General features: G+C 36.0%; 3 protein-coding genes across 3 annotated transcripts; 2 read left to right on the top strand and 1 right to left on the bottom strand.

Moving 5' to 3' along the window:
* The first annotated feature begins 800 nt into the window (after nucleotides 1-800).
* MONOS_16826 (transaldolase) lies at nucleotides 801-2184 on the top strand. The gene is made up of 3 exons (XM_067869699.1): nucleotides 801-943; nucleotides 1015-1661; nucleotides 1713-2184. Exons 1-3 carry the CDS (start codon nucleotides 820-822, stop codon nucleotides 1899-1901), a joined length of 960 nt encoding a protein of 319 aa, XP_067732250.1. The 5' UTR covers nucleotides 801-819; the 3' UTR covers nucleotides 1902-2184.
* Nucleotides 2185-5096: 2912 nt separating this feature from the next.
* On the bottom strand, nucleotides 5097-5657 carry MONOS_3055 (uncharacterized protein; the record flags this gene model as incomplete). Its single annotated transcript, XM_067873026.1, has 1 exon — nucleotides 5097-5657. The coding sequence occupies one exon, from the start codon at nucleotides 5655-5657 to the stop codon at nucleotides 5097-5099; it is 561 nt and encodes a 186-aa protein (XP_067732249.1).
* Nucleotides 5658-9134: 3477 nt separating this feature from the next.
* On the top strand, nucleotides 9135-16247 carry MONOS_3053fu3054 (uncharacterized protein; the record flags this gene model as incomplete). The annotated part of the gene is made up of 2 exons (XM_067873025.1): nucleotides 9135-9550; nucleotides 9911-16247. The coding sequence occupies 2 exons, from the start codon at nucleotides 9135-9137 to the stop codon at nucleotides 16245-16247; spliced, it is 6753 nt and encodes a 2250-aa protein (XP_067732248.1).
* Between the last annotated feature and the right edge of the window lie 1776 nt (nucleotides 16248-18023).

The raw sequence follows: 18023 nt of genomic DNA, 5'->3' as shown, positions 1-18023 counted from the left end.
TTCACTTTTTTTTTCAATTGTTTTTTTTTTAAACCCTTAACATTTCATTTTCATATTTAGTTTTTAATTTTGTAATATTCCAGGAAAAAAGCTCTTCAATTAACAAGTTTTTGTCTTTCAAAATTCATTTTAAAGTCATATAAAGAATACATGTCAATATCAGGTGTAACTTCTGAAATGACTTCTTTTTTCTTGGATAGGACTCAGTATCATATCCAACTTGTTCAGGATAATATGAAACTAATGGCCGGATTCCATGGCCTCTCAGAGGAAATTCTAATTGAAAGAGGAAAATTGCACGATGCTTCAAAACTGTTAGAACCAGAGCGAAATGCTTACATTTGGCTATCTTGGTATCACAAAGAAAAAAACAGAGGAGCTTCATTTGATTATCCTCAAGGAATAGAAGATCAAGTCAAAGAAGCTGTTAATCATCATCTTTGTGGAAATGCGCATCATCCTGAAAGTCACGAGGACGTCAATCTAATGACACTTCTTGATGTTGTTGAGATGGTGTGCGACTGGAAAGCAATAGAACAAGAGGTTAAGTTTGTTACAGTACATCAAATATTACAAAAAAATATTGAAAAATATCCTTTTTCTGACAATATGAAGGAGTTAATTATTTCAACCGTTGAATCATTGGAAAAAGCTCTCAAGACATGAAATATCAATCTTCTCTTTTGTTTGACTTTTTTTTTCCCAAGACATATGATGTGTTTGCTTTTTAAGTTATAAGAAAGAAATGTGTTTTTTATGTTGATTTGTTTCAAAGAAATATTAAGTTATTGATAAAGGTTATGATCAATATATTGGAGAATGTCAAATTCACTCGAACAATTAAGAACTCTGACAACCATTGTTGCAGATACAGGAGATTTTGGACTTATTGAAAAATTCAAACCTCAGGATTGCACAACCAATCCAAGTTTGATAATGAAAGGTTTGTTATCTTTTTTATTGATTTTTTAAATGTGTATATGTATTTTGTTTGTCATTTCTTCATTTATGTAGCCTCGCAAATTCCTGCATATAAGCCATTGGTTGAGGAGGCAATTGCATTTGCATCAAAATACACTGATGAAAAAGAAAGGATTGAATGGTTGATGGATCGTCTGGCTGTGAACTTTGGACTAGAAATTTTGAAGATCGTTCCTGGCCGAGTATCTACTGAAGTAGATGCGCAACTTTCTTTTGATACTGATGCAATGATTAATCGTTCGCGTCGATTAATTAAAATGTACGAAGATGCTGGAATTTCTAGAGAAAGAATTCTTATAAAACTGGCTTCAACCTGGGAAGGATGCCAAGCCTGCAAAGTTCTTGAAGCAGAAGGCATTCATTGCAATATGACTCTAATTTTCTCTTTGACGCAAGCTGTCGCAGCAGCTGAGGCGGGCGCGACTTTGATTTCTCCATTTGTTGGACGAATTTTGGATTGGTTTGTAAAATCCACAGGGAAGCAAGTCGAAAAGCCGGAAGAAGATCCTGGTGTTGTATCTGTTCATACTATTTACAATTATTTCAAAAAGTTTGGCTACAAAACCGTTGTCATGGGAGCATCATTCAGAAATATCTATGAAATCATCGAGCTGGCAGGATGCGATCTTCTCACTGTTTCTCCGGCGCTTCTTGAAAAACTTGGTTCAGAGAACATAGAAGTGTGACAATATTAATATTTTTTCACTCCTAATTATTTAATCGTTTAATAGATTCAAAGAAAGCTCAGTCCGGAAATTGCAGCAACAAAAGACATTGAAAGAATACCTTGCGATGAAAAATCGTTCAGATGGATGTTAAATGAAGACGAAATGGCTACAACAAAGCTTAGCGAAGGCATCAGGCTGTTTACAAAGGATACCAGAGCACTCATTAACCAACTTAAACCCCTTCTTAAGTAGTTATAGTGTTGTTGAAGCATTTGCATAACTTTGTGCGAAATAGAAAACATTATTAATTTCTCGTATTCAGATTTTTTGATTTCAGTTTTGAATTTATTGATAGGCAACTGTTGATGCATGTCTTATTATTCATGCATTATTACATATTTATAAATGGAGCAGATTTTATTTTTCATATTTATTTTACTGTTTGACATTTTGAATTTTGTTGCTTGAACATCATAAGCGTTTCGTTTATTGTGTCCAAGACGGATCAAAATATTAATATTTCGCAGTTAAAAAACGTTTTCTTTTTTTGAAATTTGAGTTGAATATTCAAATTTTCGTTCAATCAATAATTTAACGAAAATTATCATCAGTGATAAATCACAAAAAAGACAGATTTCAAATTATGAAAAATTATAAATGATAGACTATTGAGTTTTTATTTTTTTATTTGTTGAACATTTTGTAATTTTTTTTTTTAATTTCTTGAATATTTATATGTCATTCTTTTTGAAACGTCACTAATGTGAATATTTAGCTCAAATATTACTGCACATTTTTTGATCATTAATAGCAATTAATCCATCATATGGGAGATTGTTTTTGAAATCTTTTTTTTTTTTCTTTCTTTCTTTCTTTCTTTCCTTCTTTTTTCATTTCAAATATCGGTTCGAAAATTTTCCTTGAATACGAATTGGCAAGATGGGATTATATCGAAGTGAAATTTTTTCATTTTAAATGAATAGTCAGTGTTAATAATGGTGGGCACTTTCAATAACTGTGGACAGTTGCATTATCTCAACAACCGTTGACAGTTGCTTTTTAATAATTAACCCAATTATTCCCTCATTGAATACAAACTCATGTGAACTGTTTTAATAACTTATCCAACGCAATGGATTTTGTAATAATTAATTATTATTTTCGGAGAAACTCGGAGAAATAAGTTTCTACGAGTTTCTCCGAGAATGGAATCTGTTAACTTTTTGATTCTTGGGAGCAAGTTGTTTCATTTTTGTATGACTTATAAGTTTGTATCCATTGGGGGAATAATTGGGTATGTTGATGAAATGCAACTATCAATAGTTGTTGAGATAATGCGACTGTCCACAGTTATTGAAAGTGTCCACCATTATTAACACTAACTAGATGCAATGCAGATTGGATCACATAATTCAAATTGAAAAAAAAAATTTAAAATTGTGGGGGTTATTTAAAAATACCCCTGTTTATTTAAATTGACTGGCTTATTTTTAAAACACACATGCGATTTTGAATTGAATGTTTAAAACTTGAAAAAGAATAATATTAAATAATAAACAGAAAAGATTTATATAAAATACTGAAGTTAATTTAGATTTTCTTTTAGAAAAAAATTTGATCTTTCAATAATCTTCTTCGATAAAAAGAACAATTCGATAATTCGTTTCAAATGCTGTTCTAACTTTTGTAATCGGAAACGTGAGCTTTATAATGAAAGTTTGATTGATTATTGCAATTAAAAAGACATTTTTCCCAATATACAAATCATAAAAGCTTTTTATAACTTTTAGTTTTTTTCTTCACAATTGTGAACTGTTTCTTTAAAACTGCAGCACAAGCATCAACTTCTATTCTATTTTGATCAGTCCTCATTAGGTAATTACAACTTTTTTTGTTAAAAGCAACAGCAATTTTCAAACAAAATTGTTTTTCATTTTTCACCTTGTCGAAAAACAATGTTAAAAATCATTTATAAGAAATATATAAAACACTGAATGTTAAAAGGTATATATGATTTTTTTTTTCAAGATTTTATTTTTTATGAAGAACATTTTATATTATTTCAAAATTTTCTTTTTCGATATTTTTCTTCTTATTTTGCAGATTACACAATTTAATTACATGTTTCGAATTCCATAAACCCTTTTCCTATGTGTCCTCCACTTTTTGAACTCTCTCCATCCTCAGTATTACTCGAAAGTGCAAATAAAATTTCGACGATCCCATCTATTTATTTTCTCTCGTCTGAATTAACAGATTTCTATTCCAGCACGCTCAAACCATCATCAACAGTTCTATCTTCTCTTCTTTTTACAGCTCCGACATTTTTTTCTCTGCCTTTGACACCGCCTTTCTTCGCCAAACAAGCTCTACACCAAATGCTCCTGTTGTTCATATAGGAACAGAATCTCATCGAGAAACACCAGGAAGATTGGCTTCATTCGGACAGTACGGTTATCACTTTGAATGGTGTGAATGGAATTATTCAAATGGAAGGAATGATTATGGAGGTGCGCTTTGTGTAGTTTGCGCAAACGCAAATCTCACAATCACTTCTTGTTCATTCGACAATTGTTCATCCAATGGTGAAGGAGGAGCGTTATACAGCTTGCATTTATTTAATGGTAACATTACGAAATCCAATTTCACAAGCTGTACAGCTGCTCATAAATGAGCTGCTTATTTCTATTGTAATCAACCTAATTCTGTTTGGATGTTCTCAGAAAACAGAGTGGAAAGTTGTTCAATAACAAGTTGGTGCGGAACTGGTTGGTATTTTGCTCTAAATAATAATCAGTTAAATTTTCAATTCTTGTTTTCCAAATGCAAGTGCATTTCAAACTCAGGTGGCGATTCTGCTGGTTCTCTAACATTCAATGATCCTCCAACTAATAAGCCAAATCAATTTTATGTTAATGAGTGCCAATTTGTAAATAATGAATTGACGTCAACTTCATCTACACGCGGCGGAGCTGGTATTTATTTGGATGCAACCTTCAATTGGATGAATGGAATAAAATTCATCACATTCTGCTTCTTTGATGGTAACGTGACAACAAATGGCAGAGGAAATGATGTGTTCTTCAATGGCAGCAGTATTACTCAATCTCCATTTGAAAGTTGTGGTTCTACAACACCAACACAAAGAGTCTGGAATCAAGGAACAGCAGATAATGCTGAATATAATGGCTGGCTCCCCCTCGTTGCCCAGAACAAAATCGTTGCAAATGGTGGAACTGATGCTGATGCCTGTGGCAGACCCCAACAGACCCCATGTGCCACCATCGAGTATGCCCTCACTGGCTTCATTTCCCTCCTCCAAGACGCTTCTCTCACCCTCCTCCCCTCAACATTTGTTCCAACTCAAACTCTCACTTTCAGCGCGGTTGATACCATAATCACTGGAAATGGCACAAGTGCAACCACTATAGCCTCCAGTGGAATTCCTCAGCCATCAAACTCACATTCACAATCATCGCAATCAACATCATCATTTTCATCGTTATCATCATCCTCATCATTATCAACATTTTCTTCACCAGATCCATCTGCCTCGTCTGCCCTCTTCCAACAGACCCAGGGCTCCCTCACAGTCTCTGCCCTCGCCATCGCCCACAACTCCACAAACCAAATCACCCCCATCCTCTTCCACCTCTCCGGTAACTCCCCTTCCCTCAACCTCAACACAACCACCATCACAGGAACAACCTCCATAACAATAAAAACTCCCCTCTTCTTCCTCACTGCTGGCTCCCTCGCCCTCAACCACACAGCAATCACCAGTCTCCCCCTCAACAGCCAGAGCATCTTCCACCTCGCCTCCCTCACAGCACCCCTCACCCTCAACTCCTCCAGCATCACCGATATCACCTCCACAGCCACCCCCACCAGCTGTGTCCTCTCCTCTGCCACTTCCCCTGCCCTCTCCCTCTCCCTCGCCAACTGCACCATGATAAACATCGACTCAGCTCCACAACGCCAACAGACTGCCACCAATGGAGGGTGCATCTCATTCGCCTCATCTGCCTCTGCCAACTCGTTTCCGGTGAGCAACACCGCCTTCTCCACCTGCTGTGTGAGCGAAAGTTTAATGGAGATCGTGAAAATGAAGGAGGAAAAAATTACAGAGAATGTGGAATACTTCAAAAAACAGATGCAAAGGCGAAATGAAGAAAATGTACTTCTTTACAAAGAAGTTGGCATTAGAAAATTAACGGGAATGTTGTATGAAAATGAAGAGATAAATGATAACGAAAATAAAGAAGATGCGTGAAGTGATAAGAAAGAGAAAATTCAGAGAAAGAACAATTCAAAATAAAGAGATAACGACAAAATAGAGAATGAGTGAAAAAATGAAAGAATATTAGGAAAATGAAAAAGGAAAAGGAAGTGGATCTTTAATTCTGCAGCTTTAACAACGAAGTGCAATTAGAATATGAAAATGTTTTCTGTGTAATAAAACACGAAATGAAACTTATTTATTCATCAGAATTTTCAGAATATCGCTTTTTTCTTTATATTATTTATGCAAAAACGATAAAAATTATCTTCAAAGTGAATCATTCTTCACTTAAAATTCAAAACTAATAACATTTTCACTTTATTAACAAATTATTTATTGAACATTTATTTAATTTAAGCGTGTAAACATGCTTCCGTAGAATTTTCAAGTTTTTATTAATGAAATCGATAAAAAAGGTTTGATTTTTCTTCTATTTCCACTTTGTTTAAATTAGTGTTTTTTGTTTTTTTAATTTTCCTTTCCCACAATAATTATTAATTTGAATGATCTTTTCCAATTCAAAATCTCTTGTGGATTTTTAATTTTTGGCCTTTAATTTGAATAAAGTGGTCTTTATTCAAATTAACATAGGTTTATTAAAAAAACCTCCATTAATTTAAATTTCACAATTTAATCTGCATTGTATCTACTATATTGAGTTTTTGAAGAGCTTTTTGCATTAATTTTTTATTTGTAATAAAATAACCATCATTTAATTGATAAATAATTAAAACTTTTTTTTTCATTTGAATTTATCAACATGTTCAATCAAGTTGTTCAATATAAACGAAATCTGTCATTCAAAAATATTGTTAAGCTTGTTGGTTGATAACCCGGGAAAAAGTAGATAACCCGGGAAATTTTCTTAATTATCACACCCTTTATGTGTTGTTATGAAAAAACAACGAGAGATATTTAACCTTCGCAGATTTATATCTTTTCTTTCTTCGTCTAAATATAGAAAGTATTCAACAAGGCAGCTAAGAATTTTGAAAATAATTGAAAAAGAAGGTTTCAGAGCATCAGATGTATTCAAGGCAGGATTGATTTCGAAAAATGCATGCTACAGAGCTGTTAAGGCGAAAAATGAACAGAGAGATGTCGGAATAAATGGAAGACCCTGGAAAATCAGAAAAAAGTATCGCGATGGAATATCAATGCAAATAAAAAATGATTTACACCATCTCAAAGGAACAACTGCAAAGCAATGTACAAATGTAGTTTGAATGTTATTATTTCAATTATTTAATTATTTTTATATTATAAATAGGCTTCTTTCATTTATTCTTCGAAAAAGAACGAAAGCGTCAATAAAAAGGCTGTGAACAAAAAGTGGGGTTATTCTTTTCTTTCCAGAATAAAAGGATCTTCATTAAAAAAGCCAACAAAACTTCCGATAAATAGAATCGAACATTCGACAAGGCTCATTTTACGTCCTTTTTTTAAAGAGTTGGAAGAATTATATAAGAAGAAGAAATATATTCCACAATTAATATTTAATCTGGATGAAACTTATATCAAAAGAGACACAACTGAATCAACGAAGACAATAACTCTGCCGGATTGTCCCATCCCAATTTCTCAAGAAGCACTTCTTCCTCCATCAATTTCTTTGCTTTTACTTATTTCTGCTGACGGGGAGCATTGCAAGACTTCTGTGATCAGCCATTCGACATTTCTTCCTCAGGAATACGCACAGGCCAACTCCGACAACTTTGTTTTCACTACCACTACGAAAAAAGGAATGGATTCTTCTTTATTTTTTGACTTATTCAAATATGTTGTTGTCGATTCAATTGATAGAAGAAGAAAACAAATGGGATTATCTAACTTTCCTGCATGCCTGCATATGGATGGTGTTACAACCCACACGAACAAAGATGTTTTGGAACTGGCAAAGGAAAATAGGATCGATATTGTGTTTCCTCCTTCGCACACCTCGCACATCGTCCAGCCATTAGATAAATATGTCAATGCAAACATAAAGAAAATTATTTTCACTACTGAAACAGACTTTGTGCGAAGCAATGCATCATCAAACAGATCCAACTTCGTCACAAAACTCAAAGAAGCATTATCAGAAGCATTAAAGCCTTCAACCATCGTAGCATCCTTCAGAGACTCTGGCATTTGGCCCTTAAATCCTGAAATTGTATTGAAAAGCCTCAGTGAAACATCGCCTGTTGAAGGTTGTAAAGCTTCCATCAGCAAAACCCACTTAATTGATTATTCGAAGTGCAGAATTTTCACTTTCGATTAAGTTTTTTCATTTAATAACATAAAACATTTCATTATATCTTTTTTTAATAACTGTTTTCTATTAATAATAATTTACCCGGGTTATCTACCAACTAGCTCAGTTTCAATACTAAAAATCGTGCATAATGAATTGTGATTATAACAAAGCTTCGCTGCATTTCATTATATATCAAATATTTTTAACAACAAAACGTATTTTGCATGCAATTTTTATCGATCAAAAGTATTATTTAATTTTATCAAACAGAAAAGTTGATTAACCAGCGATGAGCATGCATCTATTTCTTTTCACATGTTTGCTTTTTGCCGGGAAATTAATGTTGCATGATGCCACACAAGTATATTTTTTCGAAAGCCAACATACTCGCTTTATTTCTCAATTGCATAATGGCCCTGTTTATTCTAAGGGAGGCAATTCAAACGATGTTCATTTTCTGGAAAACAGAGAATCAAAAAATAAAGAAACGAAGAACACATTTTGCGAAACCAAAGGATTTCAACAAGTCACTTCAACAACAATTGTTTCATTTTTGAGATTATTCAACTCTTCAGCAAAACTGAAAAATGTGGCGATTGAACATTCTTCCTCACAATTTATGCTTATAGCGGAAAAGTCGAGGGGAATGCTGGATTCCTGCATTTCCCACCAAAAATTAGTATCTCCGTTTTATTTGCAAAGTGGGTCAATCATCCTCACAAACATGAGTATATTATCCCAAAAGAATGTTTATTCATCCAGCCTCGTATTTTCATCAGATGACTCGAATTCAGTGGTTTTGAGAAATTCCATCATTTCGGATCTGGCTGTATCATCCTCAGACAATTTTCTTGTTTCAGGGAAGAGCCACAGCGAACAGATCAATGACTGCGCTTTCAGGAACATGTCTGCAAAATCTGGCAAGAAAAGTGATTATTACATGGAGCATTCATGTTTTCGAAGTTATATGGAGAATTGCCTCATTTATGCATGCGTGAATGCTTTTGAAGGAGGAATTTCAAGTGGATCTTTTTCTTCACAAGAATTTGTCTGCAAAAACACAACCACATTCTACGGAAAAAGAGAAACAAATGCTCTTGAAAGAAAACAACGAATGGACACAACAGAAGGCCAATCGTTTTCATTGTGCGAATGGGTTGATTGCACAGCGCCACAAGGAGGTGCACTTTATGTTCATGACAATGCAAATGCTATTCTCACTGTTGAAAATTCATCATTTACGAGATGTATTTCTTCAACAAGAGGTGGAGCAATATATGCTTTGAAAATCGCTGAATGCATTGTTCTTCATTCATTATTTTCTCAATGCTCAGCACAAGTCGCCTCGGACTTTGGAGGAGGAGGAATTATGGCAGAGTTTGTGTATGTGCAATCAATGGTTGATGATTGTTCTTTTCAAAATTGTTCTTCAGGAAATGACGGAGGGGCAATTGATCTGCGTCCAACGAAAACTCAGAGGCAGAAGAAATGCATTATTAATTCATTTTTTATAAAATGTTGTGCATATAACTCTTCAAATTCTTGGGGAGGAGCAATTGAACATTGGGATTGCACTGATCAAGTTATTATCTCAAATTGTCTATTTTGTCATTGTTATTCAATGTGTGGAGGAGGCGCTATCGGGGTGTTAATTAATACAAATAATGATGGAATTTTGCTTTTCTTCTGTTTTTTTCACAATAACACCTGCGAAAAATATGGTCATGATATTTTTCTTCAAAGTTCAACAGCAAACAACATTGATCCAAGTTGCTATTCAACAAGGCAAACAACAAACAGAGTTAGCGTATATACGTCTTCTTTTGTTGACAAAAGTGAATGGCTTCATAATATTGGCGGAAGAATCAGATTTGTGTCTTCGACTGAAACGCAGCCGAATGCCATTGACACATATTCGTGCGGAATAAATGAGTCTCATCCATGCAGCACCATCAGCCATTGTTTGACCCAACTAATTCCTGAATATGTGACTGATATCGAAATACTCACAGGAACAATAATCGAAACAAATAGTTTTAATTGTGGAGCAGACAGTTTTACTGTTTATGGCCAAAGTGATTTGAGTTCAACAATTCAAACAGAACTAGAGTCCGGTAGTTTGCTTCTTTTTTCTGTCTCAACAGGCACCTTGATTGTCAGAGACTTTGTTCTTGTGCATGACTCAGCACATGCAAATAATCGAGCTTCGAGGATGTTTGAGATCACTGGAACGGGAGAGATGCATATAAGAGGGCTGAACATATCTGTTGGAAGCGGACACTCAACAGAAACAGCATTCACCACAGAGCTGATAAATGTTCAGAATGGGGTGTTGCAAATGGAACATGTGAACTGGGCAAAGACTATCTCAACAACTTCGCTGATTTCGCTTTCTTCAACAAATGAAGTGACGTTGATGCTTTCAGAATGCACCTTTGATGGAATTGAAAGAACAACAAGCGGAGCAGCTGTGATGTCATTTTCCAACGATAAGATTAACATCGATCTGGATTCTTGCACTTTTGAAGGATGCGGAAGCACAAGTTCAGAAAATGGGGGATCTATGATGCTGTGTGTTGGGAGCGAAAATGAAGTGAAAGTGAATGGTGGATCTTTTGATGGGTGCTTTTGTTCAACAACCAATGGTCTTGGCGGAGGAATTCTTCTTCGATTATTGAATGAAAATCCAAATTTCCTGATTTCCTCTTCTTTTGGAACAAACACTGCTAAGTGGGGAAAAGATATCTTTGTTCTTTCTCCAAACCTTGAAGTGACTGCAAAATCACAAAAAATCACTTGCGTGACAGATTCATTGGATTCTCTTGACAAAATGCGAGGATACGACAATGGAAACGCCAGTGTGACCATTCCTCTGTGCATCTATCTCCTCAACCCAGAAGAAATCTTTGTGAGCAATTCTGATGCGTCAGATCACTCACATTGTGGAATTGTTCAATTCCCTTGTTTGACTTTGAAGCACTCCATCAAACGTCAAATAGGGCCAAAGAAAGTGACTGTGAGTGGAATGATTTTGATGAGTGATGAATTAGCCTTTGCTGATCAGAAACACGAAATCAAAGGAAATGATGATCAAAGTGGCTGGACAGTGTCCAATTCAAGTGAAACATCAAACTCCGCAATGATAACAGCAAGTTTTGAAACAGCATTGTCAAAACTTATCTTCTCTCTTCCGTCTTCTCTTTCATCACACTCCACTTTTATTTCTTGTTTGTCTTCTTCGTTGACTCTGTCTCACTGTTCTGTTTCTCTTCAAAATCCATCATCAGAATTGGCATGTCCATTCTTATCTTTTGAGTCTGGATCCTTAGCTATTGATTCGTTTTCAGCTTCATCAATCACCTTGATCGAAAATCCGCTGATCTCTTTGCCTGGAAGTGAAATAAATAGCGAGTTGATGAACACCAAATGGTTGAACATGACGAACAGCAATTTCACAGAAATCGAAAGAGCAGCTGGAAGTGGAAGCTGTGTGAGCATCGATAATGGTAACAACGAAAATACAAATACAAAAATTAATATCGAAGAATGTGTTTTTGATGGATGTTCTGTGATGGATGATGAAAGCAGAGGAGGGGCAATCAATGCCCAGTTGAAAGGAAATACGCATTTGGATATTGTTTCATGCACATTCGCAGGATGCACAGCACCAGCTGGAGAAGGAAAGACTGGATTTGGAGGAGGGATGGCACTGGAGTTGATCGATAGCTTTTCTTCGTTTGTGATCTCATCACCTGCTTTTGAGGCAGACAAGCCAAATGTTGCAAAATATGGAAATGACCTGTTTGTTGAATCATTGAACTTGACAAAGAGCATCACAAACACCTCTCTTCCATTTGTGTCTGAGCATCTGGCAGATATTTCCTTAAATTCTATGAGAGGCTTTGATGGGAGTGATTCAACGAATGCTGTTCCATTGATCTATTTTTGGCTTTTGCTTGGTGCACAGGTATTTATTGGAGACAAAGGAAAAGATATGGGTGCATGTGGGTTTTCAGATTATCCTTGTCTTTCAATTGATTATTGTTTGGGTCGATTGCCTGAAGGAAATGAAAGGATCATTAACATCATTGGAAAAGGAGTTTTAAAGAAAAGGGTTAAACTCAGCGATATATCAATAAAATCAGATTACACAGGAGAATGCTCTTTGGGATGTCAGTTTTCGCTTGAAGGAGCAGAAGATGCAGCAATGAAGATTTTAGGAATTACAAATTTTGAATTTATTAACTTTGTGATTCCATCTTCATTCACAAGTGGAGTCAGTTATTTGATGCATGTTGGCTCAAGAGAGGGATTGTTGACTCTGAAAAACTGCTCGTTCTCAAAAAATGAAGAAAATAATGAAGAAATAATGAATTATGGGCTAATAAAGGCAGATGGAGGAACAGTTCAATTGGAATTTGTAACATTGCAGTTACTTTGCTTTTCAAAGGATGTTATTTCTGTTTTGTCAACAACGATTTTGAATGTGAAAAATTTGACGATGAAACAAATCGATCTGGGAGGCGCAAGTGGATTGAGGATATCAAAGAGTTCAAGAAGAGATAAAAATGAAGTGGAGCAAGATATTGTTATTGAATGGAGTATTTTCGAAGAAGTCACCCAGAACACAACCGATGATATACCAATCATTCGAAATGCCAATGATGACCCTTTAAAAATGGTAATGCGAAACACAACGATGAAGAAGTGTGGTGGAACGAGGTGTGGAAAAGGAGGAGGGATGTTCTGTGTGCTGAATGAGGGAGGAAGCTTTGATTGCTCATTTTGCACGATTTCTGAGTGCTTCTGTTCAAGTACGGGAAGAGGTGGGTGGATGTTTCTGGAATGCACCTCGACAGCTGAGAAGTCTCTGAATTTTGTACTGTCAAATATCACATTCAAAGACAACTCTGCATTCAGAGGGAGAGATGCATATGTGAGATGCCACTCAATTGAAACACAAATTGTTGAAGAGAAATTCTTGCTGGATTTCAGAGCGCCATTTGTGAAGGAGCTTGCGATATGGGGCTGCACAACAGACTCTTTTGTGGGGGAAGAAGATCTTCTGCTGAGAGTGGTGAAATACCAGAGCGAGACGATATTTGTGTCTTCTGCTGATGAAAACTCGGAAGACAGCAAGCAATGCGGAGAGTTTCGTTTTCCTTGTGAGTCATTGGGTGTTGGAGTGCAGCACATCATTCCATCTCTGTACTCACAGCTGTTGATATCAGAGGAAACTGAAATTGTTGGAATATGTGATGCTCATGATGTGATCATACGCTCACTTCAATCTCCTTCAACTGCTTTGGTGCATTTGAATTCAACAATTGCTGGCAACGTGGGAAATCTTATCACAACATCAGAGAATGTTCGGATTGAAAGTGTGAGATTCAACATTGGGCAGTCATTTTCGTATTCAGGCAATTCTATTATCCATGAAACAAATGGTCAGCTCTCTCTTTCATTTGTTGGTTTTTCTTCGATTGGCCAATCAGAAAACATTGAAGCTGTTATTCTAAACTCAACATTGCTGAGCATCGAAAATGGAATTCTTCATGTTGACAATTGCTCGATATCATTCCTTTTGTTCAAGAAATCATTGTTTCTGTTTTGTGGAGATGAGATTTCATTGATGAATGTGAGACTGGAAAAAGTTGAAGCAATTTCAAATGTGTTTGAGATTGGACAATGCAAAGAAGTTGTGTTAAATGGAATTGATGCAGATGGAGTGAATTTATCTGAAGGTTGCATCATTGCGATTCAAGGATCCACTTCAGGAACAGTGTCTATTGGAATCTCCTCATTCAACAACTGTTCAAGGAATTCAAAAGGAGCATCTGTTCTCTCAGCTTCATCAACCTTTGCCCATTTCGAGTTTTCAAACTGTTCTTGCATAAATTGCAATTCTCTGTCTGACAAAGGAAGTGTTGTTGAGGCGTATGATATGAAGGATGTTTCGATGCACATGTGTGAGATTGAAGGAGTGCTTATGAATGAAAGTGAAACTGAGAATATGAACGCAATAACAGATATCTGTCAATGGAATGGATCGCTTGTTCATTCATCAAATTCTTCGTTAGTGATGAAATACATAACAATTTCGAATTCTTCATTAGGCGGATTATCCATATCTTCTGGTAATGTGACAATTGAGAAAGGAGAATTCTTCAATAATAATCCATTCATAGAAAAATATCCATCAGTGAGAAGAAACATTGTTTGCTCAGATTTTTCTTCATTGACCATCACCAGCTTGAAAGGAGGAGATGGACAAGAGAAGAATACTTCTCTTTGGATCCTTAACGACGGATGCACCGTTGGTGGAATAGCAGGAGAAAGGTCATCGCCTTTCTTCATTCCAAAACTGGAAGAAGTTTCTGTGAATGAGAATGGTAGCAACTTTTTTATCAAATTCAAGGGATCACTTTTTGTGCCATGTGATTTGTCATTCAGACTTGCGTTTGAAACAGGGGATGTGGAGTTGGTGGAGACATATTCATTTGAGGAAGATAGTTTCATATCAGAAAATGAAGTGATTGGAAGAATTCCCTCAGAAAATATTTCATTGGCTTCAGATGAAACAGAGGTGTCTGTGATGATTTTGTTTGGGAAGCAACTAACAGAGACTTCTCCACAGATTCTGAAGAACAAAAGTGAAACAAAAACAGGAGATGAAAAAGTGGTTGAAGGAGGAAAAGAAGGGAAAACTTATTGGTTGTTGATTGTTTGCATTGTTATTGTTGTGATTCTGCTTGTAATTGTTGTTATTCTGGCTGTTCGATGGAGGAAAGTGAAGGAAAGAAATGAAGAATTGCAAGAGATTGTTGATGATAATATCAAAAAGGATCCGAAGGTATTTGAGATGGTGACGATGGAGATGTCACCAGAGGAGCAGTGGAGGAGAGCAGAGAGGGAGGCAGAGAAGAAGAATGAAGAGAGGATAAAGAAAAGAGTTTATGATACGAATATGCAACATTCAGAATCATCGGAGCATCTTCTCTCTGAGAGTGGATCGACTGAATACATCCTTGGAAGAGATTCAGACAAGATTCCAGAGTGGATGCTGGAAAAGGTTGATGAGAAAGAAGAGACAAGAAAGAGAACCCCATCTCCATCCATCTCATCCACTTCAACCACTTGTTCAACTGATTCAGATTCAACATTTGTTCGAGGGGAGGATTTGTGTCCAACTACTTCATCGATGTCAAACTTGGTGGATGCAATGGCCTGTTCATCGCCTCATGAGAAATTGATTGTGGATCTGAGGGATTCATTGTTCATGTTGTTGCATGGAAGGAACGAGAAGAAAGAGATGGCCATTGGGAGTTTGCAAGAGAGGGAGATGACAGCTGCACAGGTCTTGTTCTGGGTGGTGAATGGAGCACTGCACTCATTTGATGAAATGGAAAATCCACTTTCATCTTTGGAAAATTTGAGTCCTCACATTGTATTATTCTCTGAGCACATGGTGATCTGCATTGTGATGCACTCAGAGTGTTCTTCTGATGACAGTTCAGATTCGTCTTCAATCTCTTCATTGAGTATTGTTTCTTCTTCGTCAAATATTTCGTTGATGAGCGAGAGATTCACAGACTCGCCTCCACCTTCGTCAGCGTTTGAGGAGGATGAAGGATTCAGAAAGGAGTGTTTGAGGTGGAAGGCTCCAGAGCTGCAAATGAACAAGAAGATGGGAGCGACAAAGGAATCAGTGGCATTCTCGATTGGGATGATGCTGTGGGAGTGTTTGACGCTTCATGTTCCGTTTGGGGAGTATGAGGCGGTGATTGCAGGGGAGAAGATTGTGAATGGGGAGAGGCCGAAGCTGGAGCTGGCAGAGGAATCAGGTTTGTTTGGGGTGATGCAGAGCTGTCTTTCGGCAAAGGCTGAGGGGCGACCCGCACTGATGGAGCTGAAACGAACATTTTTTGGGAAGTTCCCGGCTGAGGCGATGGTGATGACGATGACAGATGCGATGTGCTGCGAAGAATCAGAAGAGTCAGAAGAGTCAGAAGAGAAGGGCAGGCAAACAAGGGACAGTCGCCCTTCTTCAACGATCGTGAGTGAAAAGACGAAAAAGTGATGGGTGAAAAGAACAGAAGCAAAGACGAGTTGTAAAGCTGAGAAGAGATTTTATTATTTTTGTTGTTCTTCACATTTGTATATTTTTGTTTTTGCATTTATTAATTTTTTATAAATAGTCAATTTCTTTGAATTTTCCGTTTTCTTCACTTTTTGTTCGATTTCACTTTTATGTTGTTGTTGTTTGTGCCATTTGCGTTTTTTGAAATGTTTTGATTATATGTTCTTTTGCAACACCATTTTTTCTGGAGAAGGATCAAAGCAGAATCTTGTGGAGCTTTGCTTCCACACATCTGCTGATCAATTGTTTTATTATTTCATTCATTCATTCATTCATTCATTCCATTTTATAACTCCCATTTGATTTTTGGTTGAGCATGCTTTTCGTTCATCTTCTGTCTTTGAGACGAGAAGAACAAGCCAGGAGCATTGGAAAATGCTTCTTTACAAGCGATCTTGATTCCTTTTGAAAGAAAGTGATCTTCATTTGTTTTTACAAGTCGATCAATCCTCTTCTCCAGTGACTTAATTATCTTTCATTCATTCATTCATTCCTTCATTCATTCATTCATTTCGCATTATATATTCATCACCTGTTGTATTATTGAGCTTGCCAATTGGATTGAAAAGATAGAAAACAAAGCAATCGAAAACACCAAATTGTATTTCTTTTGTTAGGGATGAGTTTTTTTTCAAAAGCCGAAACTTTGAAATTGGATCAGAAAATCAGAAATCCTCATTTCCCAACAAGATCCACTTCTTCTTTGATGTGGATGCTCAAACAAGAATTTGACTCACTCAGAGATTATTTGTTTCTCGTTCAGTTTCCTCTGTTGTTTTCAAAAAGTAACAATGTTTCTCACATAATGTATTTGACATTTCTTTTATCACAACCAAAAATATTGAACATCAACAATCTTCAAATTCACTTTTTGAAAATTAGTTCTCAAAAAAAGATCATCTCCTTTCTCCTCTTCAATAACAGAAATCTCATTCACAGTTGCTCATGCCTTTGCCCTGCATAGAAAAATAACGTTCCATTAAAGAAAGAAAAGTTGCAATTCAAAGAAAAACTTCCCGCATTGTTGTTGAATGACTTATGTTGAAAGATTGCTTAAAAAGGATGGAAAGATTCAAAGAACAAATGAAAATGGTTTCATAGAGAAGTTTGGATTCCTTTTGGATTGGACCAGAAAAGCTATTCAGGATATTCTCCACTAACAATTCATTTGAACAAAACAATCTCAGTGACATGTTTTATCACATCAATCAAACTTCCAAAAATCTTTGAGAAAGATTTCTCAAATAAAGGACTCATTCAACTGTGACTGTCCTTCATGTTCATTTCTTTGCCTCTCTTCCCCTTATTTGTCATTCTTTTTTGCCTCACTATCCAACTCGTCTTTTTCTGTGAGTTGATAATTTTTCAACTTCTCCAATAAACAGTGAATCAAAAAATCGATTCACAAATGTTGAATGATGTTTCTTTCTTTCTTTTTTGAAATAAACAGGTGAGCAATGGATTCTCGATTCAGAGCAACACAGAAAACGCATTAAAAAGATCTTCACTTTGCTGATAAAAAGAAAGCTCGCATTGCCCATTAAAAAGAAAACAAAAATAATAATTATATCTTTTCGATTTATTTTATGAAACGTAACTTTTTCAGAAAATAAACTTAACAGGTGGGCAACAAACAATTACAACTATTTATTGGTAAATGTTTGATTTCGAAAGAAAAAAGTTGGTTTTCTCCAGCTTCATTTGTTTCAATGTTAT

Source organism: Monocercomonoides exilis (assembly GCF_001643675.1).
Source record: "Monocercomonoides exilis strain PA203 chromosome Unknown scaffold9-1957334, whole genome shotgun sequence".
Classification (NCBI taxonomy): domain Eukaryota; phylum Preaxostyla; order Oxymonadida; family Polymastigidae; genus Monocercomonoides; species Monocercomonoides exilis.
Note: the sequence above shows the minus strand (reverse complement) of the source record. Positions and strands in the feature narration are given on the sequence as shown.

Excerpts from the sequence above, each read along its gene's own strand:
- MONOS_16826 (XM_067869699.1), top strand. The coding sequence starts at position 820 with ATGTCAAATTCACTCGAACAATTAAGAACTCTGACAACCATTGTTGCA. Across the intron at positions 944-1,014 it reads TCCAAGTTTGATAATGAAAG|CCTCGCAAATTCCTGCATAT; the intron begins GTTTGTTATCTT and ends TCATTTATGTAG. Across the intron at positions 1,662-1,712 it reads TTGGTTCAGAGAACATAGAA|ATTCAAAGAAAGCTCAGTCC; the intron begins GTGTGACAATAT and ends ATCGTTTAATAG.